At 43.4% G+C, this 25,004-nt stretch overlaps 2 protein-coding genes across 5 annotated transcripts in view; both read left to right on the top strand.

The window, feature by feature from the left end:
• ebf2 (EBF transcription factor 2) overlaps positions 1–13,966 on the top strand; it is a 29,471-nt gene extending 15,505 nt beyond the window's left edge. For 2 of the 4 annotated variants that reach the window (XM_069721558.1, XM_069721560.1), the window contains exons 7-16: positions 7,362–7,443; positions 8,975–9,116; positions 10,048–10,178; positions 10,373–10,499; positions 10,615–10,703; positions 10,807–10,872; positions 11,505–11,679; positions 11,771–11,953; positions 12,097–12,267; positions 12,445–13,966. In XM_069721558.1, coding sequence (XP_069577659.1) covers positions 7,362–7,443; positions 8,975–9,116; positions 10,048–10,178; positions 10,373–10,499; positions 10,615–10,703; positions 10,807–10,872; positions 11,505–11,679; positions 11,771–11,953; positions 12,097–12,267; positions 12,445–12,476 — 1,198 coding nt within the window. In that variant the 3' untranslated portion in view covers positions 12,477–13,966. Of the gene's footprint in view, positions 1–7,361; positions 7,444–8,974; positions 9,117–10,047; positions 10,179–10,372; positions 10,500–10,614; positions 10,704–10,806; positions 10,873–11,504; positions 11,680–11,770; positions 11,954–12,096 lie in introns of all 4 variants that reach the window. The other 2 variants (XM_069721556.1, XM_069721557.1) reach the window with 1 other exon arrangement.
• Positions 1–25,004, top strand: part of LOC138634537 (eosinophil peroxidase-like) — an 86,289-nt gene that overhangs the window by 25,423 nt on the left and 35,862 nt on the right. The gene's annotated exons all lie outside the window — the stretch shown is intronic.

The raw sequence follows: 25,004 nt of genomic DNA on the forward strand, positions 1-25,004 counted from the left end.
GAGAGCCCCAACAGTTTGCGCGCCCTCCCTTCAGCCCCCCAACCACCCGGCTCCCCTTCTCTTCTCACAGTCCTCGACTCCCACACATTTGCTGTGTATTAGCCACGGACAGTAAATTACAGCACCCTGGACCTCTGAGTGATTCCATTCCCATCTCTTCACACGTTCCTCCTCTCTCCCCTTCAGCACCATTAGCCAGCTCACCTTCTCTGCGTCTGTCTATCTTCCGCGTTTTCTCTCATTTTGATCTGTTTTCCTCCCCCTGTCTGTCATATTCGTCCTGGCTCTTCGACTCCCTCAACCCTGTCAGATTCTTCTCCCCTGTCTGTCTTTCTCACACTTCTGTTATACTTCTCATCCTCCATTCTTCTATGGTGTCACGCTACACAGCGTTCCCTCCCGTACACATCCCCTCCGCTCCCCCTTTACTTTCTTACAAGCAGGTCCCTGTTGTCTAGGCTTCACAGGTTTCTCAGCCGCTTCTCCCTCTTTCTCATCCTGCTTCCTATCCCTCTCTCTCTCTCCCTCTCCTTCCCTCTCCCTCTTTGCCCCCCCTTCCCTCTCTTTCTGGAAACAGATGTTGTTTGTCAGATCTTATCATTACTGGCTAATTAAGAAGACATCTCTTCTCCTTCTGTTGTTGCTTCTCTTTCCTCTCCTCTCCCTCTCAGTGGCATCCATCCCAGATTCATTGTTCTTCTCCGAAAAAGGTTCGCATTGAGCTTTGATATATACACGTTATTGTTAGATCTGCGTAGTGGCTGATTGATTGAAAGGGTATTGAAAAGGTAAAATTAGTTTTGGTGTATTGCAGATGACCGTCCGGTATGTTTGAAATCTATTCAGCTGTAGAGGGTGCGCCGTGTCTCCATCTGACAGTTATGAGAGTATATTTTGAATCTTCGTCCCTCAGGACACACCAAGCATGCTGGGAGAGGTCAGGCCACTGATGGGACTTCTATTCCCCGTCCTGGTTGTGAATTCATGTTCTCTAGACTGAATATCTATCCATATCCATCTATTTGGCAGCCTGACCGCAGTCCCATGTGGGCAAGCTCTGCATGCAATCTAAGCTTTTGGTTAGCTCGGGAGACTGAAACATTAATTCATTTTAAATTGTTGAAATGCACATTTAGCAGCTGGCGAGAGGTTATGCAGTAAAACACTATTTGCACCCAGGAGAAACCTCGTTGAAACGCTGGAGTGCCTCTTGTGTACCCTTCCAATCGTTCCACTTTCCTCTTCTCGGCTCCACCGTGCCATAGTCACTTTTGTGGTGGCAAGCATTAAGGTTTTACAGCACTACCAAGCTCTATAAATCAGCACTAGTGGTTAAAATGTTTGGCTTTGTCACAGTTCTCAAGTTTGGAGGCAGGTTCGGCTCTGGGCTGAGGTTGCAGGGGTGAAGCCAGCCTGGGAGGCAACGGAGAAGAGGCCAAAAGGGACACAGCCAAATTTATAAGGAGCTATGCATCCCCATGTGGTCGCTGTCTGTTTGAAACTATACCTGGTGATGGTTTACTCACCGACAGTGATGTTTAAGACTGCATGTTCTTTTTCAGTATGGTGCTTTTATTTTGGCTGAAGTGTACTGCATGTTTTTCTAATATGCTTTTATTTCATAAAGAAAAAAAAAAGTTCTCAGTGTTACATTATTAAATCAAGCACACAGTTATGGCTAAATAACATCCAGTTTGAAATATGAATAGCCTAAATAAATAATATGAGTTTAATGTGTTTATTTTAGGATAAAGATACAAAATTGGCAAACAAAACAGTGAATCTGAAATGGCATTTAGTTCAAACTTTTAACTGTATAGAGTAAATTCACATTGTGGTATTTTACTTGCATTAAAGATGTGAATACTTCCCACCCTATTGAATTTCAGCTGGTTTGAGGTGCATGTCAGCATAATCACGATATTTAAACTTTCCCAGCTCACATAGGATAATTGCTGATGTCAAGTGAGATTTGGGTGGCACAGTAACCAATCATTTAACAGAAAAAGATTTCAACTCTTCAAGTCCCTTGGAAAAAGAAAACTGACATGTCTAAAACTGTTATCGAAGGCTGGATATGTGTTTAAAAACAGATTTACAAAATGAGAGAAAGGACCGAACGTGCTGCGTGTTTGTCTGATGACTGGTGGTGAAAGATCGAGTGAAGCTGATGCCACAGATATCCCTGTATGTTTTAGGAGGAGGAGGGAAGTGAACTGGGAGGACTGGTGTGAAAGGTCCTGTGGTGGTATGCGACAGCGGGGGTATCAGTTCGTGGAGGGTTTTCTGTGCCCCATTAGCAGTGTCAGAGGTCGTGTGCCCCGGGTGTTAACCCTGGTGACCAGTCTAGCTTCCAGTCTGCCAGGGGACCCTGGTCCAGGGGTATTTATTACTCCCCCCAGCCCCCCCCCCCCCCCCTACACACACACACACACACACACACACACACACACACACACACACACACACACACACACACACACACACACACACACACACACACACACACACACGCGCACCCTACTCCATCCCCCAAACAGAGTTCTCTTCATGGAGGAAAACAAAGCACCTCCAGCCATTCCTCAGCCAGGCTACATGTACTAATTGGATGCATATCCATACAGTGATGCATGACGATCCATCTGTAGATTTTTTGCTGTGGTGTGAAACATTTTTAGGTCAACACTGATTTATCCAAATCTTCGTCCATAGCCATGAGCTACAGTGTGTTTTGGCTCATTACGTGCATGTTTTATTAAAAATCATCTCGCACTTACATGTGTAACTTTTAGACATGTTTTTGAGCTATCCTTTTTGCTAATGTCTATAATTGTGCATGATTGATTGTGCACACATGGTCGCCTGCAAGTCACTATTTGTCTTTGTGTATTTTTCTGCGAACTCATGCATGTGTGTGTGGTTTGTACAGGCCGTGTGTGACATATGCATGCGTACGTGCATGTAGCTCGGCCTGCTGTATGAGTTAGTGCTCTCGGTGTGTGAGTGTGGCAGAGGAAGGCCCTCAGCATGTCAGTATGTTTTAATGCTTCACATCTGGTTTCCTAATTTTCCTCCCTCCCTCCTTCCCTCCCACCCTGCCCTCCCTTCAGCTCCCCTCCACCACGATGTCAGGACACTGTTTTGTTTTTTCAGGGTGGCGGTGGGGAGGTAATGGAGGGGATGTCTGATGAGTGATGGACTTGCATACAGGACGTCAACATTCCCCCTCTCTTCCTCTATCTCTGCCTCTTCTCTTCTTTATCTTCCTCTGTTGTGCAGTCTGTTTGTTTTTCCTACACCCTACATCTTTCAGACTTTATACAGTTGATTATTTATTAGTTATTATTTTCTCTCAGTCCTCAACCATCACCACTTTTTTTGCCTCTTTCTGAGCAGCAGGGCATTCCTGTTTACTGAACAAAAATGTTAACAATCTCCTCCTCTTCATTCTTTCCCTTACATTTCCCTTCCCATACTGTCGTATTAAAGCATACATTTGTCATCTTTGGTGCACTGACCTGAAATTGGAAGACCAAAGCAAATCCCAGAAAAGTAGAGGAGTGGAGAGACTTTTCTAGTTGTGCTGCTAACTAACTTGAACTCTGAATTTAAACCTTTTGTGTCCCATGCTTCAAGAGCCGCTGCTACCAGTAAACCTTTCTTTACAATGAGCACACAGGGCGATGTGTTTTATGACTATGTGAAAATGCAGTTTATGTCAACAGTGATTAGTGCTGATGAATGCCTATGCAATTTTTTGTTAAGTCCCGTGCTGCTTAGGTGCTCACTCCATGATTAAGGCCATATGTAAAGCTGAGCATGTAACACTTATGTGTAACAGATGCCTATATAGGCCGAGAAATGGGTGTGAAGTGAGTGTCCACACTTAAGAAGGAACATTTATAAAAACTGCATCTCCCTTATGGTTTTTAGTGTCATGACTTGCTGTTGGCCATTGAATTTGTTTTAGTTTAGCAAGGTGTCACGACTGGGATACCCAGCTCATGCTGCGAGGCCTGTGTTTAGTCTTGGGAACTGACGCAGATGCAGACAAAAGAAATTGGAGGCCTTGACAGAGATGCAGAAGTGAGGACAGAAAAGAAAAAAACACACTCCCTGTGGTGCCGCAATGTAAAATGATCCCAAGTTTTAAGACTTGGGTCTATGTTTTGTTTGTGTTTCCTGTTTTAAGTGTGTCTGTGGAGGAAAGATGTTGCAGAAGATAAAACTTGGTTTCCATTCCTGGTGACAGCACATTGTGAAATTCAATTACTTTTTAAATTTGTCATCATGGAGAAGTTGTTCTTATCAAGTTTTTACTGTCGTATTTCTTTGAAATCTTCATAGATTGTCAGAAGCTTTTCTTTTTCTGTAATAGAAAATTACTTTTGCTCAGTCTTCTGTCCAACCTTAAGAATGTATTTGTTGGCAAATGAACTAAGTTATTAATTTTTTTAGAGACAGTTTAAAAGTTGATTCATACTTCCCATTAGTTTTATTTGCAGTTACTCACTTGACATTGCTTTAATAAAACAGAATCACTTTTTTACAATTTAGTCATGAAATAGAATAATCTGTAAATGTATAATAAAACACACATTAAATATAAACATGCTAACACGGTTCTTTGAAAACAGCCTTTCCCTGCAATTTCCCCATGACATGAAGATCACCTCCAAGTTTTGCATGTTCCCCTCATCTCTTCCCTGTGGATGGGGAGGTGTGTGGGTGTATTACATTACCAAAACAAAAACAAACAACAGCAATATTAAACTTTTGCAACCACAATAGAGGAGGGGATAAAAAACAGAGGGTCCTCGACTTCTTATTAATTATGCAAGATTAGTCTAATTATAATTCAGCAAATGAATGTGTGGCAGAAGGTGCGAGGCGACGGGGCTGGGAGATTTGCATGTTAAGTGGGCAGGGGGAAGCGGCTAATGCATGCTAATATATGCGTCAATGTCTCGCTTTAATTTCAGCATTTGCAGCTGTGTGCGTCCGAACTGAGGGGGGTGAAAAGTTGACTCAATGGGTTTTTGGGAGGGGGGCAAAGGTGGGTGTGTCAGTGTATTAGAGTGTGCATGCATGCATGTGAATGTGTGTTTCTCTGTGTGTGTGTGTGTGTGTGTGTGTGTGTGTGTGTGTGTGTGTGTGTGTGTGTGTGTGTGTGTGTGTGTGTGTGTGTGTGTGTGTGTGTGTGTAGTGCGCAGCGCGCGCACGTGCATGCTTCCGTGCGTGAGGCATCTGGTGTCATACAAACAAGGAATGATGAGAAGAAGTCAACAAACAAGGTCAAGAATCCTCAGAAAGAGCACAAAGCCTGAGATGGATGGAGACAGCCTCTGAATTAGGATTGTGATTTTTCTATCTGAGGCATCACGCCAGCAGAAATTTGTCACGTCAGTCATTAAAATGAGTGGCTTGCTGGTTAGATTGTGTGGCAAGGAAAGTAGTGTTACCGAACCACAGCCAGACCATGGACATGGTTATTAAACCAAAAATATGGCTGCTGTAGCCTTTGAAATGAACCATGATGTAAGAATCATTGCCCAGAATACTTACAGAGTACTTACTGTATGACCCTTAAGGGAGGCAGAAAAACTAAAGCGAACACTTTTGATTCAAGTCCATTTTCAGAAGAAATAAACAAACTTTATAACTTTCTTTGCGGAATATGTTAACTTTAAATCTTGTTAAACTTCTGTCAACATGTTCAGTCAGAAGTAAGGAAGGATGATAAAGTCCAACATCAACGAGGAAAGAAATGGAAGGGAGAAGGACATGGGAGACAAGCAGATGTGCCCTTTTACATGTTTCCACCCCATACCGAGGTCTAGCGCAGCCTTGAGGTTGGAGGTCCGAGCTTTCTCTGATAAATTATAATCACCCTCTGCCAACAAAAATATTGATTGTCCTCCGCTGGAATAGCTCAAATCAAGAAATATTGGACACTGTGTTGGAACTGAGAAGTAGTTGCAAGCCAGGTTCTGTTCACAAGGGAGGAAGCTGGAGCGAGTGATGGAAGAATAGTGAGTAAAAGCTGACAGAATGAGGGAGAGATTAGCATTCGATGGGAGGATTCAGGGCTATGGGGCCAATATGAAGTTCCTCTCCAAACAACTGCTCCCCATTAAGATGACTTATATTTGCAGAGAGCACAGTGTGGGTGGGATCGGAGCGACCCATGTAGCCCAAAAACACTACGTCCTTCTGCAGCATTTTTCTGTGCATTGTTATTGTTTGTTTAAACAAAACAGTGGATTTGTTTTTCATTGACAGGGCAGAGATGTATTCGCTGTGAAGTGAAGTGGACATCTGGTTTGAGGGCTACACATTTGTCATTTCTAATTAAAACACAACCCTGCATCATTCCAAGCTCATTCTTGTTTTTGTTGTAACACACATCTTCTTCTGGGTAATTTCTCATCACCGTGAGATTTGAATGGATCTTCTCTGCACCTGCCCTCTTCATACTTTCCTGCCTCTCACCTTGCCAAGTCTCTTTTCCCTCTGCACTGTATTTCAGTGATGGAATGTGTTCTTGTTTCTGCCTTCTCTTTCCCATCCGCTGTCTTTGCCTCTCAGCATGGGGACTTTGGGATTGCGGCAGAGCTGCGTTGCCATGGCAGTGGGATGTGTTGCCGAACTGTGTACACCTGGGATTTGGAGTCTCTCTCCGTAGTCTCCCTTTCTCCTATTTATTCCACCTTTCTCTCAGGTTTTCTTTGGTGTAGCAGAGGCTATCAGCACCTCTCTGTCTCGCTCTCCTTTTCTGTGTCTCCACAGTCTATCACAGTCAAAAGCAAACTCACATACGTAATGAGATACACACAGTTGAAAACAAAATTCATGTCCATACCAACGCTTGTGCCTCTATCACTACCTTCCTCTTTCCACCTCCTCATTTCACTCTCTCTGTAGTTGTCTCTACTTCGTTTCCCTCTCCATTCCCTTGTGGGGGTTCAAATACGGCATTGCGGGATACCATGTTCCCCTGAGTCCCCTGGCATACATCACTGTCTCCAGTTTACTTTGAAACACAGTAGCTCCTTTCACTGGACTGTGCTTCAAAATCTCATTACTTGATTTAAAGTGTAATAACATTGACTTTAATACTAAACTAAACAGCTGGGATTGATGTCAGAACTGTAATCAGATGTGCACACATACACATACACATACACATACACATACACATACACATACACACACTGATACACACACAAGACCTGTCTGAAAAATAATTAATGTCTCCTTTTGACTGCTAGTGTGTTGCAGGGTAGCAAATAATTACATAGATTATTCTTTCATGTGATTTGCTAATGTACGAACATGTGTCCTTTTATTTACCTTTGCAGGTTTTTCTTGAAGTTTTTCCTGAAATGTAACCAGAATTGTCTGAAGACAGCAGGAAACCCGAGGGACATGAGAAGATTTCAGGTACAAATAGATAAGGAGGGGGAAAAGCATGTGTGTGAGTGGGTGCTTGTGTGTGAGCAGAAAGAGAGAATGGAGACTGGAAAAACAGTAAAAAAAACACAAAAAAAACATATCTCCTTCACATCCTCTAATTTCCTTTTCATCACTTTCATTAAAAAATATCAAATTTTGTATCCAGTCTGCTTCCTTGAAGCTTTTATATCATAAACTATCAAATGGAAAAGCTCTGCAAAAGTTTTCTGATGGAGATCAAGTGGGGAGCTAAAGGTGAAAGTTAAAAATCAATAAGGCGTCAAAGAGACGGAAAGACAAACGAAAGGAGTTAGATATGTGGGAGATTTGGTCATGGGGGTGCTGGGGTGCAGGAAATAGGTTGAGGTGTTTCAGGAAGTTGTCAAGAATTGAGTGATTGGCTCCAGATGGAGGAGGTCATGCTCCGTGACCCAGGAAGTGGTCACAGGGGACACTCCCGCCTCACTTCCTTTGCTGTCTTTCAGCACTAGCGGCCTCTGTCTGGCATTTTCCTTCTCCCAGCAAACACTCTGTCCCTTTCCCTTCTTCGTGCTCCCCCTGTCTTCCACCATGTTTTCTTTAACTCCTGTGATGTGACACATGCTGAGAAGTTATGAGCGCACAGGCGCTCCAACACTCTCATCTCTGGGTTAAAAGGTGATCAGAGCTGGACAGGAGTCTGCAGCTTGATCGATAATTTACAGTTATTTTCCTTTAGGTTCCCCTCCCTTTCCACCACCTATAGAACATGTGCTTTTTCTCTTTTTTTTTTCTTATGTTTCTTCACCTGCAAAGTTACTGCCATGTGTTTATTTAAAAGAAAGTGGGAGTTATCTTTGCTGTCTGATTGTCTAAAAATACACGTATTATAAAATATTTAGGGTTTAGTATTTAATTAAAATAATTTTTTTTCACTGACCCATTCCCTTTAACTCTCAAAACATGTTCTTAAACACACACAAAAACTCATTATCCCTTTCAGAAATAGTTTCACATCAACACTCATAAATATCCAAAGAGAAAAGTGCACGAGTATCCTCTACTTAATTATATGTGTGTCATCCATGTGAGGCAGATGTTAGAAGGGACACACAGGCTGCGGCCAGAAAATCAAATTAGGGCCACTATATATCATCTGCAACTTTAACGGCCGGCTAAAATGGGAGATTTGGTCCATATGTTTGGTGTCATTGAAGGATCAAGAGTAGACAACGATGAGCCTGCTGCATGCTGTATGAATCAAAAAGTTAGGCAAGAGGCAGAGGAGAGGCCATATGGAGACCTGATGGAAGAGTGGAGGGGTGTGTGAGCAGTGTCATCCCCAGACTGCAGACATATTATGGATATTCCGGGGATGTCACATTACCTATTGAGAAATATTACTATCATCTGTACCCTGAAACAAATTGTTGCTCAGGGATTTTACTGCTGTAACCGGAGATTGTGATTCACAGCGTGCTGTCCAAGTAGTGCACCTACACTCATGTATCTTCCTCTTGGCCCTTTTCCTCTCTTTCAGGTGGTCTTGTCCAGCACTGTGAGTGTAGACGGCCATGTCCTAGCCGTGTCTGACAACATGTTTGTCCACAACAACTCAAAACACGGTCGGAGAGCTCGCAGACTGGAGCCAGGCGAATCTGTCGAGAATACAATGGAATATGGTAAGACAATAAAACTACAGTTTCACACCTCATTTACCCTTTTCTTCCATTACATGTCTACTTCATCACTCACACTCAGAAACAGAGGACATACTTTTCCAAAGAACAAACTATAACAGGAGCTACTCGAGTTGCCTAATGTCCGTTCATAATCACCATGATATATCAAACACAACCAGCGAACCGGTGCATTAATTAAACACTTGTCCACTTGTCATAAAGTATTATAACATAAGATATTTTTACTGTCTGTAATATCTTATATTTAATCAATATTGCATGAAGAACAAAATTAAAAGTAAGTCAAGGTGAGTTTGCAGTTTCAGGTCAATAAATCCTCTTTGCCATGAAACACACATCACATTTGGATTTGCAGTGGTGGAAGGTAACAGAGAATATTTACTTAAGTTCTAGGGTCGAATACATGTCAGAGATACAACTCTGGCATGGGCCATTCTCCTTTTTACACAATACACCACTTTTTTTTTTTTTTTTTTACTTAAGTAAGACTCAAATGCAGGACTGTTACTTGTATATTTGTTCTGTACTTTATTTATCAGAGTTTTTTTTTTCTCTCAGTGTTGTGTATATCACACTGCGGTCATGTGACTTCTTGACCTACATTTGTTTTGGGCGTTTTACTTCAAATAATGTGCTCTCCATGGTTGTCGTGATCCGTTTGTTGAATTTTCCGTGGTTAAAAGACACATCATTTATGAAATTTAGCTGAAGATGCCATTAAATAATGCCACCTTTTTAACTTTTTGGTTTTGCTTTGAACTTTGTCTTTGAGCTTGTTTTACACAACCCCAAACTAAAGATATTTTCAACACACTACAACCATGCTTTATCCTCTCCCCCTTTTTTTTTAACTGTTTTACATCCCGTATTGAACGCCTTGGAGTAAATCATGCTTTGCTGTCCTGTTTAGCTACCCCATGTATCAAAGCCATTAGTCCCAGTGAGGGCTGGACCACCGGCGGGGCCATGGTCATAGTCATTGGGGAGAACTTTTTTGACGGGCTGCAGGTGGTGTTTGGAAGCATGCTGGTGTGGAGTGAGGTAAGAGTTGTCCTCAGAACATCTCACTAATGATGGTACCATCTAAAACATATTTTGAGATTAAATACATTATCCGGTTGATTTATGGGAAGTCTACACAAATTCATCTTTCCATGGTATTGCGTTAGCCTAAATATTTACAAGGCAGCAGGAGGCGGTGCTGTTTTATGACAATTTCTGTTCTTTATCTTCAGCTGATCACACCACACGCTATCCGGGTCCAAACACCTCCTCGACACATCCCTGGGGTCGTGGAGGTCACACTGTCTTATAAATCTAAGCAATTCTGCAAAGGGGCGCCTGGACGCTTCATCTACACGGGTATTTAGATAAATGGCTGTGCTCTTTTTGTTATTCACAGTTTGAGGAATTTTAAATATGAGGTTTTTCAAGAATTGTGACTAATGTCTCTTTCTTTAAAAAAAAAAAAATTCAGCCCTTAATGAGCCAACTATAGACTATGGTTTTCAACGTCTTCAAAAAGTAATTCCTCGGCATCCTGGTGACCCAGAGAAACTAGCCAAGGTGAGAGACTCTTTAATGAATGATCTTACCGTGCTTATGATTATTTTTCAAGAAATTGTACATGTTATTAAGATATTAATGTAATAAATACTGTTCTTTGCAGGAGATACTATTGAAAAGAGCAGCAGATCTTGTGGAGGCTCTGTACGGAAATCCACACAGTAATCAGGTAATGAGAAGAACATTTAGTAAACTGTCCTAATTGATTAAAAATGACATATTAATAGTCTAAAATGATATTTCCTAAATGGAAGAAGATATTTGAAAGAGTTCAGCTGTGATATTGCATATTTTACCCATATTAATAGTGAATACTGTGCATTACTGTTGACCATTTTTCAGAGCATTTGCTTCCTTCTTTCAAACAGGCTCTGGTTCTCCTGTTGTTTCTCTTCTTTGTTAAATAATGATACAGTTTTGGATTGTTTTGAAAAGATTTGCAGTGTGTATTTCAAAAAGCTTCATCATCCAAGGTTTGACTGAGCTACCATATGCATGGCAGTCATTGGCCATGTTGTCTGATATAAAAACAATGTGCAAACATTGTGCTGCACTTTTAGTTTGTGGCAGCCAAATGGATGTTTTGCCAACTGATTATCAGCTCACAGATAAATTGAGAACACTTGTCAGCTGTACTGATGATGCTGTAGTTTGTATTTAATGGTCTAATTGGTGTAGTTTACACACTCTCAGTTTATAAATTAATTAGTGCATCGCTGTTTATTGGCAGCGTCAAAAATCTGCACCATCTTACTACATGAGACTGACTTATTCCTGGCCATTTGATTTGTTCTGCTTTAGGACATGCTGCTGAAACGTGCAGCTGACATTGCCGAAGCACTCTACAGTGTTCCCCGTCCTCACAGTCAGCTGCAGGCACTGCCCAGCTCACCAGCCCACGGCAGCGTCATGGGCCTGGGCTCCTATCCCTCTCAGTTAGGTGTTAGCATCGGAGAGCCAGGACAGAGCAGCCAAGGTGAGCAAAATGAGCCATAAACTATTCCCCTTCTTTTGATTTTCCACTAATGAAGCTCAGATCTGACCTAACATTTTCATATTTCCTCCAGGTTACATTCGAAATTCCAGCAGTTTGTCTCCAAGGGGTTACCCATCAGCCTCCACTCCCCAGCAGTCCAGCTATGGCGGCAGCGGAGGAATGACCGGAGGCTACGGGACAGTTCCCATGACAAGTCTAGGAGTTCCTGGATCTCCCGGTTTCAGCAGTGCCTCCCCCACAGGCTCTCCTTACTGTAAGACCTTTAATACTGTCTAAATGTGTATAAGTGTTAATAAACTTCAAAATGCTAATTCTGTTGTGATTTTCAGACCAGTAATAGTAACAGTAATTTTGTTCAGATTTTCAGAAGGTTGACTGTTGTTCTCTGTTCCACAGTAATGCCCTCCAGCCCCACTATACCAGGAAGCTCCAGCTCTTCGTCATCTCTCTTGCCTTTCTCCTCTTTTCCGTCTGCTGCTAAACAGAAGAGTGCTTTTGCTCCTGTCCTCAGGCCCCAGGGCTCTCCCTCCCCTGCCTGCCCTGCCTCAGGGGGGAACAGCTTCAGAGGTAGTCATCCAACTCACTATCTGACCCCCCTGTCTGAACTTACGAATGCAGTCTAACCCCATGTACTAACTAACTCGAAAGCTATGACTGAACAAAACAGAAACAGTTGCTGGATGTTCAATAATGAAAGACATGATTGATTAGAATCATAGATTTTGTATATTTTTTTCTCTCCAGCGATGACGGGCCTGGTTGTTCACCCGATGTAGCAAAGCACCCATCCCAATCTACCCCAGGCCTCTGCTTCACTTAGCCCCTCTTTTGGCACTGAGGGGACGGGGAGGATGGAAAATTGATCGTTAGCAAACACGTATAAATTTCCTCCCTGACTCCCGTCCCCGTGCCATTTCTTAGTCCCTTTCTCATCCGCTTGGATGAACAGGACGGGGTATGAAAATGTCCAAAGACCAGCCATCTACTCCAGATGCAGAGGAGAATTCTCCACCCACAACTACAGACAGACAATGCTCCTTAGCAAACAGCACCAAACTGGACAGTTTACCGCTGAGTGAGTGTGTGTGTGTGTATAATGAAGCATCTGAAAGGAAACAGAGGAAAACTCGTTGTAATTTCACCTCAAGCTTCAAAAGCGTCTGTATTGACCTCCGGCCTACTATCACATGCAGTATTCCATTTTTCAAACACCTGCCCAAACCCTGGCCAGAGACTCACAGGATGCACTGTGAGAGCTCTCAACGTTGATGGATGACAGACAACTCTGATCAAATGTTGCAGCTCTAAAAAGCAGAGTGCTTCTTTGTCTGTGTATGGACACATTAAATGGCATGTGTGTACACTGTCTGTGAGTTAGCGAGAGCTTCTTTTGTAGTAGACTTTTTGAAGACAATTTACATTCCAGAAAAATGGGCCCTTTATTTTATGTTCTGATCTCTGTGGTTTTTCAAGGGAGAACTCTTTGTCTCAAGGGTTATTACTAAATGAATTCATATATTGATTTATTTAAGAACAAGCAATTTAACTTATTATAGTTAGTTTAGGGAATAATATAAACGTGTTTTTATAAAGTGGTTCTTTTTTCAACTGTTACTGACAAGTTATCTCAACAATTGCCAATTAATTTGATAAATGATCATAAGGAATGGCTTTTCCAGTGGAGAACATAAATTCAGTTTTTTGGAATAAAATATCTCCAGTTTGCAGGTTCTTGCATAACAGAATATATGTGTTATGCCCACAGTTAAAGGTTATTGTCCTTGTGTAAAGGAAAATGTTAGTTAGCCTTATCCTTTTTAATTTTACTTAAAATGCATGCCTTTCTTACACCACTGCCCTGATCCTTTTGCATTCCACATTGCAAATTTAAAATCATGACTTATAGATTTTACAGTTTCATTTGAACTGTGTCAACCCAGTACAGGTCTTTAGTCACTATGCAGTACAGTAGATAAAAGCACAATTGCTCATAAGAAAATTATGTGTTCATTAACCCTTATCATCCTGTTGCAACTGCTATTATTGATTTTAGTCATCACAACACAAACTGCATTCTCAGGACGTGAAAACAAAGAACACAAAGAGTAGATGACATTTGCAAATTTGTTTTTAGAGTTTGGTTAATTTTATTTATTTAAAAATTATTAGCAATTTAATATTATGTTTTTTTTTGAAGCCATCTTTCTTTGAAACAATACAAAAAAATGGTGCAAATGTGATTTGTATATTTCAAGGTGTAATTATATTTTGTGCTCCAAATAAAACAAATAAGAAAAAAAAAATCAATGATTCTGATTTAAGTTGTTTTAGAGCTTAGATTCCATTAAATTGCAAATTGTCTTGCTGGCTTCTTTTTTCCCATGTGTGCACAAACAGAATTCACACCGTTACACACACACACTGTATCATCTGATAATTGCCTGGACATTAAGATTTTTCTACAAGGCTCCTCATCTCAAGGTTGTGCTGGATCTATTTTTGACTGTGCCCATCACCTGTGTGCTCGTGCGGCTTGTTACACTGCTTTGTATACATAGCTGATGAGCCGCAGCATCTTAATTGTGATGCGAGCGTTAAAGACTGAGTAGAGCATGTCAAGATAAACAACACCCCCCTCCCATCTCTCTTCTCTCCAATAAGCCTGCTTTTCTCTGAGGACCAAGCCTCTGGGGGCCCAAGTGAGAACCACATGAGTCTCCCTCCAACGCGGCCTCCTCCTCTCTGTCTCTTTCTCTCTCTTACAACACACACACACACACACACACACACACACACACACACACACACACACACACACACACACACACACACACACACACACACACACACACACACACACTGGCATAGGCATGCGCCTCACTACTGCCTTGTTTTTTCAGTCTTTGTTTGGTACTGCTTCATCCCTTCTTTCTTTCTCTCCTCTCTTTTGCTCCCTTGAAATGGCCCTTCTCTTTTAATGTAATTAGCACTGGTAAAGAAGGGCAGTTAATTACCCACTCTGTTTTGATCGGGTAATTAATGTTATGCCAGGAAACAGCAACTGTTTCATTAACATAGCCCTCAAAGCAGTGAGGGGGTAGGGTAGCACCCAGTGGATGCATATCTGCATGTGCTGCGCCTGTGTTTGTAGGATACACATTCTGTGTGGACCAACTGGGTTTTAACAACTCTGTTCAGTGACAGTGAGAGACGTGCGGACTTCGAAACATCTGACAGTGTCTGTGATCTGACCTCAACAGCAACTCACTGTTTGTCACTGTGCAGTCTGTGTCACCATCAAGTAGCTCTTCCTCCTCATCTCCCCCTCGCTCTTTCCTTTGATATGCTGTTAATTTGACAAGTTAAAGTCAGCTTTGTCGCCAGCACCTCAGCATTCATCTTGCTGAGTGCTCCTTCTGCCCAGTGGTGCAGGAGCCATATGCTCCTCTTCCACATGACGGTTTAGTTGTTGCTGTTGTTGTGAGTGCAGCGGTGCCATTTACTGTTTTCTGATCACAGTTTGGATAAAGACAGGATATGAAATGCCACCTGGCACCAAGTCACTGCAAATCACACTGCATGCACAGCTTCAAAAGAACATCTAGCTGCTATGAGGGCACAACCATGTCATCTTTCATTATCGATACTGCTAAAGTACTGATGCACCTCATGTTTAAGTTACAGTGTTGTCTTCCTTACAATAGAGGGAGCACAAAACACACCCTTTCCCTCTTCCCTCTCAAGGGATGTGTTTGTGTTTATATACCCAATTAGCCCTCCGGCCACAGCATGGCCATGCATTAGACTGACATTAGCCCCGGGTGTGTGTAGCGTCTGTGTGCATCGTATAAAATACAGTGCCCCCCTTTCTCATTTGAGGCATAATTTCAGGGGTGTGCGTGCCTTATTAGGCAGGCTGAGACAGAGCTTGACAGGGGTGGCCCACTGTTTTGTCAAATAGATTGGTAGATTGGCTTCCAAACACCCAGCCAGTGTCCTTTGCCTTTGGCCCGCCAGAAAAACCGGCATTGTTGCCCATTAGACCACTGGACCCCGATTCCTTTTTCCAAAATGAATCCCCCACCCCTTCTGCCATTCCCTTGGGTGTCAGTAGAGTGGGGTGGCAGATGGGACAGACACAGAGCTGCCCCATGAGACCACCCCCCCAACAAAATACACACATATATATCCACACGTAAACTCACACATGTGCATTCACATTGTGGCCTACACACACACACACGTACGCACGCACACACATATACACACACACACACACACACACACACACACACACACACACACACACACACACACACACACACACACACACACTCAGACATGCATACATGCACAGATACATAAGCACACACACATGCTCAGAAGCAGCAACACATAGCTCCCCCGCCCCCAGACACAAACCTCATCTGTCAGTTTCCTGCTTTTGTCCAGACCACAGGAGTATGTTCTGTGAACACAGAGTGACGTCTCTGTCGCTGCCTCTCAATCTGTGCTTTGTGTACCTGTGTTTATGCGTGTGAGAGAGAGACAGCTTTATGTTGAGAGTGGTGCAACTAGACTGAGGCTTCCAAGAGGAATTCGATTTTCAAAGTCATTATATGTATGTTCCTCTTCTGAAGCTCGCATTCTGTTTCTGATCTTGCTTTGAAAATTCGATCCAACCAAATTTGAATTCATGATTGACTATTTAGATAAATTCTCAGGGCCATCATTCATTTTATCACACTGATTTTAAGTCCATTAATAAAGATAGTTGGACATAGAAATGCTGTATGTTGTGTTTTTCTAATCATAACTTAGTTTGTGCAAAAGTTTCCATTAAATAAATTATTAACAGTTGGTGGTGGTGCACGGTCCTTAAAAATACCTGGCAGTACATTTTGGACGGATACCAAGACATTCCAAATCTGTAGGCTATTTTTTTTTTTTTGTATTCGTCTCTACTCTTTTGTTGACATTTGCACCAGACTGCGCCTTAAAGAATTCAAAAAGTGCTAGTTATCCCCTTCTTCACATGGTGTGCATACAGGCGGATATGAGCAAAACATAAAGTATTACACTATAAATTTCTATGGTGAAAAAAAAGATACTGTTGATGTTCACATTTTCAAATTATTTTATCAAGGGGACAACAATTTAATTATTAGTGTAACAAGCCTATGTCAAAACCATAGACTGTATGTGAAAGGTCAAAACCTAGCACATGGTTGGACCGCATATGAAACGCAAGAGGACTTTTAATTTGAAAGGAGAGCGTTTAATTTGAACGGATACGGGAAGTCGTGACTGACATTTGACAACAGGTGGTGACTTCAGCTGCTTTCTCACATGAACTCTTAAGAAACAGAAGGTTGTTTTATCCGATTGAATAGTTGATGTCATTAATTCAGCAAGCACTACACATTTTTTGGAGGACAAACAACAATGTTATTCATAATGAGTAAGATGAACCTTATGTTCTGCGTTACAATTGAAGCTTTAGCTGTTATTGTTGGTGAATGTTACATCAACAAGCTCATCACTGCTCACGGTGATCCTAATGTTAGCTTGCTGCTCCCAGACTGCATGTACTACTTGCAGGGTAGGATTTAAACTGCTTTCGAAGCTCTGTTGTTTCATCATCTGAATTTGTCTGTGTTCACTTTGCACTCTTTTTAAAAAAATTTTTTTTACAGCTAAGCCAACAGTATTGTAAAGTTAGTGTAACATTATTTAGGCTAGATGCAGACAGGAAAGCAGGACTGAACCAAATACACGTCTGTTATTGTTAAAATTGTTATTTATTTATTGTGTACCTCGTTAGTAGATTAACTAAACATCAGTTTGGTAAAATGTGCAGAAGGAACTGTTGGATAGATCTGTTTGTAGGTAGGGCAGCGTTTTATGTCAAGATCTCGCGCCTCCTCTGGGTATAATATTGACAATTAGCCAGATTAGAGGAGTGGGGATGTAATTTGGACCAAACGTACTGTATTGGCTGTATGTGCGCACGGCTGTGAGGTGAGAAGGCCTCACGCTGGTGATTAATTACTGGTCGGCCCCGTGACAGAGGTGGGAGCTCTCCCATTGCTGTCTGCAGCCGACATGGAGGGAAATCCAGCCTGGCTAATTGACCCGGCTTCTGTAAGGCCATCCATCAACTGTGGCCCGAGTGGCCCCGTAAGAAACACATTATTCAGAGGTAAGTTAGTTAACCAACTAGGGCGCCACCATTCATTAATGGGATTAACTTCTCTCCTGTCTGTTTCTCCAAACCACTGAAATATGCAGGTCACCAAACAGGATTTTATGGCTGCCTATCCAAAACCAAGCTCTTGAAATGTTTTATTTTGTGTTTCTCTGTCGTTCTGATCAATGTTTTCACAACTACCCCTACGCCCTGCAGCTACGGCAGCTAGGCCGAGAATAAACAGCTAACACGCTCATTTTTAATCGTCTCATGTGTTGTGACATCACCTGAGTCAGTGTAGGAAATTTAAAAAAAAACTATTTGGGGAAACTTTTTCCCCAACTGTCAAAAAAAAAATTGGGGCATTTACACAATTTAAGGAGCACAGTACCTAACAGTACTAGTTACTAGTAGCCAATTACTAAATTGCTGAAGTGAAATGCGGCCAGATTAACTTTTGAACAGATGTAAATAAAAAGAAAAGTAAGAAGTGCAGTCATCCTTACGTGTGATGTAGGGGCAGGGAGGTTTGTTGGGACTGTCCCTGATAGATATGATCTGACGTGCAGCTAAATCAGCGACGGCTGCTTCTTTTATTTTTGGTCGCGCTGTCACTTTAAGATCAGTGGCGCGTGAGATACGCGAAGAGCGCGCGGCTCACGTGAGATGAAGACGTAGCGAGCGGCAATTGCGCGGGAATTAGAGTCCGCTGAGGACTGTAGAGCGTTCAGCGTCCAGACTGCGCTGAACGACGTGTCAGCGTAAGTAGTGGGAGAAGTCCCGGATAAATGCCGGATCACCTCGTATTTGGGTTTGTTAACTGTTTTGAGACATTGTGTTAAGTTGTACGCGTCCGCCACGTTTAGAGGGGAGACGAAAGCGGCCATGAGTTCCGGGTGTGTGAGTCCCAGCACGTAGGCAGCCGTGAGTTAATTATTTTCTTTGAAAATGTTTGTGTCCCTGTAGAAGTTAATGTTATGTACATATCGCATATTTGCGAGTTGAACAGCAGGAGACGGATGCGGCGGTTCTCTGTTTCTGCTTGACAGGAGGAACCCACTACTGTTATTATCTATGGAGCTTTTTAATATAGCGTTTCCTCAAAGTAGTGTTGTCGTTCCTGTTATATTGTTGTTATAATTGAGTGAAAAGCAATTGTTTAATTTCGCCGTCACGGCCATTGTTCTGTACTTTAAAAAAATTGCCAAATTAACGCTGTGCTCCAAGAGTGCAATGGGGGAAATAAAAGACCCACATAAAATATTAATTTATTTTGGTGAACAGTCTCATGCTTTTAACCAGGCCACACTAATTTTGGTATCAGAAGTGGGATCCGCGGTTAATTTTGAGGTCATAGTTGGACGGGGATAGTACCTATAGAAACAATAGTAGTGGCTAAGAAGACTCCAGCTCCGGGATCAGAGGGTGTGACGACTGGCGTGAGGTGTCCCAGGTGCAGCAGGGTGGCACCTGGCTGGTGCTCCAGGACGAGAGGGACGCCTGCATCGTCGCCGTAGATTGCGGGAGGAGGGGACTGCTGGACGTCGCCTTCTGAGAGACTGCCGGACTGAGAGGCATCGCAACTGGTCGTGACTGTTCTCTTGCTGAGGTAAGGACACTGAAGGGGACAGTTTAAAATGTCAGAAGAGGAAGAGGGTGCGGCTGCTCCAAGGGCCGGGCCCGGCGGTTATGAGGTCGACCCAGCTGCCTCCATGTCTGATGAGGGAGGTAACCCTTTGGTACAACTGCAGTCACAGATTTGGGGAATGGGTAGAAAACACGATGCTGTAATGTCAAATAATGCTAATCTGGGTGATGTTCAGGGTCTATTTTCTTCTTTTTTTTTTACATTCCAGGAGAAAAACAAATTCCACCTTTTTTAGTGGTGAACCAGGGAAAGATGTTCACACCGTTGATGAGTTTATAGAAGAGGTGGAGCGGGCGAAGAGAGCAAGGGGCCTACGTGGGGAGGAACAGGTAGACGTTGTCCTCTCCGTTAAAGGGGTCAGCTCTAGAGGAGGTTAGGTTACGTGTGGGTGGACAGGTTAAGCAATCCAGTGATCTGTTTTCATACCCGAGGGAAGCGTTCAGAGAGAGGCGCACAACTCAACAACTGTTGCATGCTTTCTATGCGCGCAGGCAGTCAGATGGGGAAGACTTGCGGGATTTTTCACATGCGCTCGCACAGCTGCTTAATTCTGCTCTTCAACAATCTCCTAACATCGTAGTTGATGTACAGCTAGCACGTGGAGACCAGTTCATTGAAGGTGTACGTGACTCCGCCCTCAGGCGTGAATTGCGTCGGCTTATTAGAGGGGAAGCCTGACTCAAGCCTGTTTGATGTACGAGAAGAGGCAATGATGTGGACGATTGAAGACCGAAAACAGAAATGCAGTGGGCGGTGGCCCAGATGAGGTTTCAGAAAAAGCAAACTCGACCAGTAATGGACAGACCGACTTGACAACCATTCTGCAGGAAGCTATTGATGAGCTAACCAATGCAGTCCGTGACCTCACAATAGAAAATGCTAGTTCAGGGAAGGGAACCAAAAGTGTTAGACTTAAAATCAAACCTAAGTATATTGATGACGGTCGGCCAATTTGTCTGCAGTGTGGGGGGGTCGGGCACTTGGCCAGACATTGAACTAAACCACGAGACTCGGGAAGACCTTCTAATGCTAACCCTAGACCTGCGGTTCAGGGAAACGGGAGACCTCCATTGCTCTGAGCCGGGCAGTGCGAGGCAAGTCAAACGGCTTACAGGACATCCTAACCAAAGAGCGTTTTCTAGAACGTGCTGTAGGAAAATGCTCTGAGGTAGACATCCAGATTGGCGGAGTTCTGCTTAGGTGCTTACTGGACACGGGCAGTAATGTAAGCACTTTGACAGAAAGCGCCGTGGAGAAGATGAACAAATGCATTGTACAGATAAATGGCTTAAAATAACAGCAGCCAACAAGTTACCACTTCCCCATTTAGGCTATGTTAAGTTAGATATACAAGTGATGGGACTTACCATTCCAGAGTGTGGTTTCTTAATAATCAAAGATGGTTAAACCGAGGGACCAGAGTCATCTCCACCTGGCATTATTGGGATGAATATCGCCAAACAATGTAGACGGCTGGTACTGTCGGAGTTTGACACAGCTCTACAGGGGAGCTGGATTCTGATTGGAGAGAAGCTTTCCATCGACTGCAGGAGGCCGAACTTGTTGGAAAAGTGTCTACGGTCCGTGTGGCAGGAAAACGCACAGTGCATCTACCCGCTTCAGCCATTGCCACAGTTTATGCAAGGGGACTCGGCAGTTCGTCTGGCGGTGATACCAGCACGCTGCTCAAGCCAGGGCCTACACCACTGCCTGGATGGTTGATTGTTTTCCCAACGGTGGTGCCAGCCAACAGTCAGGTGTTCCCAGTCCAAGTTGCCAACCTCTCACCGGAGGATGTGTGGTTGTCCCCAAAGACTAGGTTAGGTATCCTCGGCCAGTGTCAGCGTGTTGAGGGTGAACCCAATGAGGGGAAGTTTCAGCGCATCACCGCTAACCATGAGGAGGTGACTATTAACCGGAAGGATGATCATGGATGTGACAGTGATGTACAGAGCCTACTAAAGAGACTACATCCGGGAGGTACACCAGAACAGCAGGCTGAACTAGAAGAGCTTCTGGTGAAGTATGCAGACGAGATACACTGAGAAGGTGAAGCGTGAAATCCCTGTGGTGGGCGAGACACCAGTTTACCAACCTTACCGGTGCATTCCACCTAATTCAGTACAAGGAGGTCAGGGAACATATTTCTGAATTGCTGAGAAAAGGAGTGATTTAAGAGAGTTCAAGCTCCTATGCCTCACCTATTGTTTTGGTGCTCAAGTCTGGTGGAAGTTTAAGAACGTGTGTTGACTACAGGAGGCTGAACTCGAAGACCAGGCGTGACGCATTTCCACTGCCACGCATTGATGAAAGTTTGGACGGTCCGAGTGGCGCAAAGTTCTTCTTCGACAATCGACCTCGCCAGCGGATACCATCAGGTTGCTGCACATACAAAAGTCAAAATGGAGAAGTGCCATTTTCTCCAGCCAGAGGTCAGGTTTCTTGGCCACCAAGTTTCAGCTCAAGGTATTGGCACAGACCCTGACAAGGTAAGTGCAGTGAAAAAGTGGACCATCCCCAGTACTGTGAAAGAGCTATGGTTGTTTTGGGGCTTTTGCAGTTACTACAGGAGGTTAATTGAGGGTTTCTCCCAAATTGCAGGGCCCCTTCACAATGTTGTAAATGCTTGTATCAAAGAGAGCAGCAAGGCCAGGAGTAATGAGTTGTTCAGGTCAGCCTGGACGCCACAGTGTCTACAGGCTTGTGAGCTCCTAAAGGAGAAGCTGACCAGCGCCCCCACACTCGGCTATGCCGACTTTAACCTCCCTTTTATTCTAGAGACAGATGCTAGCAGTCTAGGTGTATGTGCAGTCCTGTACCAGGAACAAGGGGGGGGGGGGGGTGAAAAGTCATTGTTTATGCAAGTTTGTGGCTAAGAGGGGCCGAGAAAAATGACCAAAATTACAACAGTGTGAAGTTGGAGCTCTTCGCGCTAAAGTGCACGGTCACAGAAAAGTTTAGGATAATAACCTCCTGTGTCACCTTTCTACTGCCAACTGAGGGGCTATTCAACAGTGATGGGTCGCTCAGCTGGCCGTATTTGATTTTGATGTGAAGTATCGCCCTGGTAGGTGCAATTCTGCAGCTCATGCACTCTCCCGGCAACCAGCAGCTGATGAACCAGATTTAGTTGCAGCAGGGATTGAGTGTGGTAGGGTCAAGCAGCTATGTGCATCTGAGGCGAGTAAGACAGCAACGAGTAAGGTAGCTCAGGATAACACACCCACATTGCCAGGATACTCTAAAGCAGAACTTCAGAAGTTTCAAGCGTCAGATCTGACACTTAGTGTAGTGGGAGAGTTTTGGAGCAGATGGAGGAAACCCACCTTTCAAGAGACAAAAGAAAAGGAACTTACTTTAAGTCCAGAGTCTAAAACTGAGTCCTCTGATCCAGAGTTTGTATTGGTGGAAGAAGTCTGTTATCCAGCAACTCCGGAACGTGATAATCTGGAGCTGACTGAGGGATTGGAGAGTCACCTGGTTAATGTGGCTGATGGTGTGGATCTACTTGGGCCGGAGATACGTGACCCTGACGTTGACCTGGAGAAGAAACCAGTGCCCTGTCCTCAGCCCACGTCAAAGAGACCCAGCTCACCTACTGAGGATTTGGAGGTGAGGCCTGTGACTACTCCAAGGAAAAGAAAGGAGGGAAATGTTAGAGTTGACACATCTATACCCCCTCCATGCAGGAGTCAGAGAAAAACAGCAGGGCTCAACCAAAACCCATTTAACTTGCCTCGATCATCTTGCAATGCTGTGTCTCTTACTCCTGACGTACTCTCCCAGCTGTTAGCTGGCATGGTTCTCTATACTTCAAAGCTTCAGGGAACAATAAAAAGGCAGGACGTCACTGAGGACGTTGACTTGTAGCAGGGGAGAATGTAGCCAGGTGATGTAGGGGCAGGAAGGTTTGTTGGTACTGCCCCTCATAGATATGATCTGACGTGCAGCTAAATCAGCGACCAAGCTCTTGAAATGTTTTATTTTGTGTTTCTCTGTCGTTCTGATCAATGTTTTCACAACTACCCCTACGCCCTGCAGCTACGGCAGCTAGGCCGAGAATAAACAGCTAACACGCTCATTTTTAATCGTCTCATGTGTTGTGACATCACCTGAGTCAGTGTAGGAAATTAAAAAAAAAAAATATTTGGGGAAACTTTTTCCCCAACTGTCAAAAAAAAAATTGGGGCATTTACACAATTTAAGGAGCACAGTACCTAACAGTACTAGTTACTAGTAGCCAATTACTAAATTGCTGAAGTGAAATGCGGCCAGATTAACTTTTGAACAGATGTAAATAAAAAGAAAAGTAAGAAGTGCAGTCATCCTTACGTGTGATGTAGGGGCAGGGAGGTTTGTTGGGACTGTCCCTGATAGATATGATCTGACGTGCAGCTAAATCAGCGACGGCTGCTTCTTTTATTTTTGGTCGCGCTGTCACTTTAAGATCAGTGAAGCGTGAGATACGCGAAGAGCGCGCGGCTCACGTGAGATGAAGACGTAGCGAGCGGCAATTGCGCGGGAATTAGAGTCCGCTGAGGACTGTAGAGCGTTTAGCGTCCAGACTGCGCTGAACGACGTGTCAGCGTAAGTAGTGGGAGAAGTCCCTGATAAATGCCGAATCACCTCGTATTTGGGTTTGTTAACCTTTTTGAGACATTGTGACACATTGTTGGGAGCAATTTTTTTTTTTTTCCCCCTTCATCACAGTTTTAGGGACACTTGGAGATTTCTTCGGGTATATTTGCCCTTTACCCTAATTTCCTGCAGTGAAGCAGTTTATAGGATTAAATCATTTTCACTGTTTTAAACAGGTGACATTAGCCTTCCATAATGCCAATGCAATGTTTATTTATTTAGTTTATAAAATACGAGCAAGACGAAATGATAGTGGAACATTTTTTGACTAAATATGACAGAAAAGTGTGATTGTATCCAGTTCAGCTGTCAGAGGAGTGGTGTGGTCATGCCTCAGAGAAGGATGAAGAAACGTGTGGTCTCTGCTCTTCACACCTGGTGAGGGCCCACATGTGCTTTCACTTGACTTTCCCATGCAACATCCCTCTAGATATCTCACAAAAAGAAGAGAAGACACATGGAGACATATATCAAAGGCAGTGAGCAGTGGGGATGTTTCCATGTAAGCAGGATTAATGATTTCTCATTCCCCAGAAGGTGACTTTTCATACTGTAATCTTTCCCCAAATATCCGCTCCCCTCTCTGCATACATGAGTGCTGCTGAGCCAGAAAGAAATTGCAGCAGCATCTAGTGGTCACAGTTGACCCTTTTCTAATGATGAAGGTATAGTTCAGTTTGTGTTTAAAACACTCAGCAGAGCAGTCAGTTGACCTGTTACGTCCTCAAGCTCATAATGGCAACTTCTTTTTTGTTGTTGTAATTTTACGATTTCAAAGTGTGCTGTTCATGATCACTTTCATTCATGCCAACTGTGGCTCCTGTGTTT

This window comes from Brachyistius frenatus, unplaced genomic scaffold (assembly GCF_029030835.1).
Source record: "Brachyistius frenatus isolate BFR_SWC_R1_liver_20210118 unplaced genomic scaffold, ASM2903083v1 Contig_267, whole genome shotgun sequence".
In the NCBI taxonomy this organism is placed as follows: Eukaryota; Metazoa; Chordata; class Actinopteri; family Embiotocidae; genus Brachyistius; species Brachyistius frenatus.